This window comes from Camellia sinensis, chromosome 10 (assembly GCF_055761805.1).
Source record: "Camellia sinensis isolate YWXY chromosome 10, ASM5576180v1, whole genome shotgun sequence".
Taxonomy (NCBI): domain Eukaryota; kingdom Viridiplantae; phylum Streptophyta; class Magnoliopsida; order Ericales; family Theaceae; genus Camellia; species Camellia sinensis.
The window spans coordinates 121,473,367-121,477,865 of NC_138970.1; the positions used below are offsets into that span (position 1 = coordinate 121,473,367).

General features: G+C 38.5%; 1 protein-coding gene across 1 annotated transcript; it reads right to left on the minus strand.

The window, feature by feature from the left end:
* Window positions 1–3,208: 3,208 nt before the first annotated feature.
* On the minus strand, window positions 3,209–3,595 carry LOC145800665 (uncharacterized). Its single transcript, XM_082890387.1, has one exon. It carries the CDS (start codon window positions 3,593–3,595, stop codon window positions 3,209–3,211), a length of 387 nt encoding a protein of 128 aa, XP_082746513.1.
* Between the last annotated feature and the right edge of the window lie 904 nt (window positions 3,596–4,499).

Genomic DNA, 4,499 nt, shown 5'->3' on the forward strand with positions numbered 1-4,499 from the left:
GCCAAGCCTAAAACATGCTAGAACAATGGTTTACAACCTAAGGCATGTTAAGGCAACAAAATGGCATTACAAGGCATGTCTGCTAAGCAAGCATGGTGTACCAAAACCAACTTAAAACAATGCTATTTCATGGAAAAATAAGCATAAATAACAGCTAAGGCATGGTCAACAAGAGCCTAAGCTAGGTGCTCCCTCAAGAGGCAAAAATGGTCCTTTTCAAGGACAACAAGGAGAGGGGGTGGCCCTCTCCTTCTTGGGACCTCAAAGCACCATCCTTACCACTGAAATCCCTCAAGATTTCAGTGGTGAGGAGGCCCAAACACAAAAGTCCCGGAGCTCGCACAAAATAGCACAAAACAAGGGCCAAACAAGGCTTAAGAGGGGTCAAACAACCCCAAAGCTTAAAACACTCTTAACAAACTATTTAGAGGCCTTAAAAACAGAACTTTTATGTATTATATGCAAAGCCAAAAAATAGTTTCAAGATAGGTAAAAGTAGTGTGCAAAAATGGGGTAAAAAGGGGCTAGTTCCTTACCCTTGAAGTCCTCCTTCACAAATGATGATCTTGTTGCCTCCTTGAGCTCTAATCCAGTCAAGAACACCAAGAACAACCCTCTGGTCCCTCAACAATCAAGAGAAGGTGTAACACTATGTGTTTGTGTGCAATAGTATGGACAAACACACACTAGACACACACAAGAGAGAGATATAGAGATAGGAAATATGTATCAACCCTAACCCTAATCCAGAACTCCCTCTGAAATTTTTGTAACCCTAATGCCAAGAGTGGAAGCCTCCTCTTATAGGCAACTCCCTCTTGTAAGGCTTCCAAAACAAGCCATCCAAGAGGAAATCCCTCCATACGCGTGTATGGAGGGGAACAGAGTGGGTGCCAGCTGATAGCTGGCACAAAATATCTACTAAAAGTAGATGAACAGTGATCGGCCATTCAAAATTGTCATTTTGACAAAATAAATGGCCAACCGGCAACAAAGAGTGCCGACCGGCAATATACATTGCCGATGGCATAAAATCACTGGCCGGTGGCCTCAAGCCATGGCCGGTGATGTGTGGGGATGCCTCACAATGCATTCCCTGCCCCTCCAAGGCAAAACACAAGTGTTTGGTGCAAAACCAGACACAAAACAGTCGAGTCGAGAGATCCTGAGGCAAGGCGCGCAACCGAGACCTCCGGGAACTCAAGACGAACACAAACATGGATGATCACCGAGTGTTCAAGCGGTGACGTCCAAGTCTTGAGGACGGTCAAAAATGGGGTGTCTACACCCCCAAGCAAGGGCCACGTGAACATGGGCCTCGGTATTGTTACCCTCGGACAAGGGCCACATGAACATAGACCATGGAATTGTTACCCCCGGGCAAGGGCCAAGTGAACTAAAGATGCCACAAATACATTTAGAAAAATGGACATTCATTCATGATTCACGAAATAACATTCATAAAACAGATCATATCTTATCATTCTAAAAATACTTATAATCAAACATAAATTTACAAAGTTTTTACTTACAGATAGCTCCAGTAGCAGAACAGATCACATGGAAAGAATAGACTGATCAGGCAGGTGATAACACGTGACCTACATAAACACGTGACAGATACACATTGGACACACGTCTCAAAGGTGTTTAACTTATCATTCTTTTTCCTTAGCATGTTCCTAACTCTTATCCTCATTATTGTAGCTTAAACATGGCCTATGAATGCCTTAGATGCAATGAGGATGCAAAAATGCACTTTAAAACACTTAGTCAAATTTTTGAAAACAAGGCAGTTCGCTCGAGTGGTCTGCAAAGTCTGTAAAAGTACTGGGAGCTCTCATTTTATGCTCGAGCTAACTTTTGGTCGCTCAAGCTAAGTCTGAAAACAAAGGGTGGTCATTCGAGCACAACTTTGGTCACTCAAGCCAATCCCTAAACTCTACAAAACTACTAAGAGCTTGAATTTTACGTTCGAGCAAAGCTTTGGTCGCTCGAGCAGTGTGACCAAATTCTAAAATTTCTAGATTGATGTTTAGGATGCAAAACTCAAATTCAAAGTTCCAAAACACATTCTCTGGGCCCTAAACTTAAGAAAACATGTAGAAACTCATAACACATCATGACTTAAAAACCATTTCGCAAAATCAAGCCCAAAAGCATTGACAATTATTCAAAACTCAACTAGAAATTCATTATATAGAACATGCATGAATTGATATGAGTTCTTTCCTTCCAAAACAAGACCAATTGAGATGTTTAGCACAAAAACATGTTGAATTCTTAAAACATAGCCAAGATAAGAACATGCATGTGATAATTCTTTGACAACAACTTCAAAATGAAATGAGATATGCATGAATGCATGTATTGAGCTTAAATTCTTTAATCCTAGCTTCATTCTTTTAATTCTCTTGATTTCTTGCACTAAGTGACTCATATTCATAATTTAAGAGTTGAATTACCTACCTTAATTCTTCAATTGGGCTATATATAGTAAATCCCTTAAGTTTCCAAGCCAATTCTTCCAAATTCCTTCTAATCTCACAAAGTATTCCTCAATTCCCTCTTGTTTGATCTCAACTTCCCCCCATCTCTCTCTCTCTCTCTCTACATTTTTGAGTTCAAATAGATGAGGAAAGTGTGTGTATATGTGTCATTGCACTCACATTAGCCTTATATAGGCTTGATTAGCATTAGGCTAATTATGTGTAATTAGTTCTAATTAATTTGTTCTAGTTATTTGATTCCGAATCAAATTTCTATTAAACTTACCATAAAACTCTAAAAATTCAAAATAACATATATATGTAGTCAATTTCATGTTGAAATGCCGATAAGGCCTTTAATTCGGGTACCAAAACAAAATTTCATATAGATATTCCTACCATAGACAAATATAAATACAATTAACACATAACACATGCAATTGACTTTGGATTTACTTTTAATTACTTGTTAGGCATGCTTAATCAAGGATGATAGGCTAATGACAAGTTGTGGTTATGACAATCTTCCTTCCTTCAAGAGTTTGGTCTTCCAAACTCAAATTACCTTCATTTCGGAAGAACGTAGGGTCCAATGGAAACAAGACCGAATATCTTTTCATCATATCTTCTTTTGTTTCCCCTGTTGCATAAGTTCATCCATGATTTTGCCAATCCACCTTCACCAATGGAATCTCCTTGTTCTTCAAACGCTTGATTCTTCAGTTGACAATTTGGAGCAGTCGTTCCTTGTAGGCAAAATCATCTTTCAGAAACACATGAGTTGGTTCAATCACATGTAATAGATTTTTCAAATAATCCCAAAGCATTGAGACATGAAAAACATTGTGCATGTTCTCCACAACTAGAGGTAAGGCCACTTGATACGTCACTAGATTGATTTTCTCAATAATCTCATGTGGTCCAATGTACTGCGGTGCCAACTTATCCTTAACTTCAAATTGTGTTTGGCCTTTGATCGGAGTTACAATGAACACATGGTCACCAACTTCATATTCTCTATCTCTTCTCTGAATATCCGCATAACTCTTTTGACGACTTTGTGCGGTTTTCAAATGTTTCTGAATCAGTTTTACCTTCTCAGTCATCTCTTGCACAAGTTCTGGTCCTAATAATGGTCTATCGCCCACTTCGGCCTAACAAATTAGAGATCAGCATTTTTTACCATATAGAGCTTCATAAAGAGCCATTCCAATGCTTGAGTGATAACTGTTATTATACACAAACTCGGCCAAAGGCAGATAAGTCCCCCAATTTCCTTGGAAATCTAACACACACATTCTCAATATATCTTCCAAATTTTGAAAGGTCCATTCAAATTGGCCATTTGTTTGAGGGTGATAAGCACTGCTCAGTTTCAATTCAGTTGCCAAGGCTTGTTGCAAACTTTGTCGGAATCTTGAAGTGAACTTAGAGTCTCTGTCAGATACAATAGATACTGGCACCCCGTGTAGTCTCATAATCTTATCAATATAAATGTTAGCTAGTTGATCCGCATTATAAAATGTTTTGATAGGTAAGAAATGTGCGGATATAGTCAAACGATTAACGATTACCTAAATCGAATCCATACCTCGAGAGGAGTGAGACAGATTGACAATAAAGTCTATTGTGATATGGTTCCATTTCCATTTTGGTATTAGAAGCAGCTGAAGTAGTGCCGCGGGCCTTTGATGTTCAACTTTGACTTGTTGGCATTGCAAACATTTGGCTACATAGTCATCAATACTTTTCTTTATTCCAGGCCACCATAAATTTTGCTTCAAATCTTTGTGCATTTTTGTATTCCTTAGATGCATAGCAAATTTAGAATTGTGGGCTTCAGTCACAATACGTTTTCTCAAGTCTGAATAACCCGGTACGCAAAGCCTACCCTAAAATTTCAATACATTATCTTCCAACACAAATCTTGGTCTCGGTTTCGATTCAATCTCATCAATAATCTTTTTTAGGAATTCATCTTCTAACTATTTTTCTTTAACTTCTTCAATT

Bases quoted from the DNA above. Each gene is read 5' to 3' on its own strand.
- LOC145800665 (XM_082890387.1), bottom strand. From the start codon at position 3,595: ATGACTGAGAAGGTAAAACTGATTCAGAAACATTTGAAAACCGCACAA.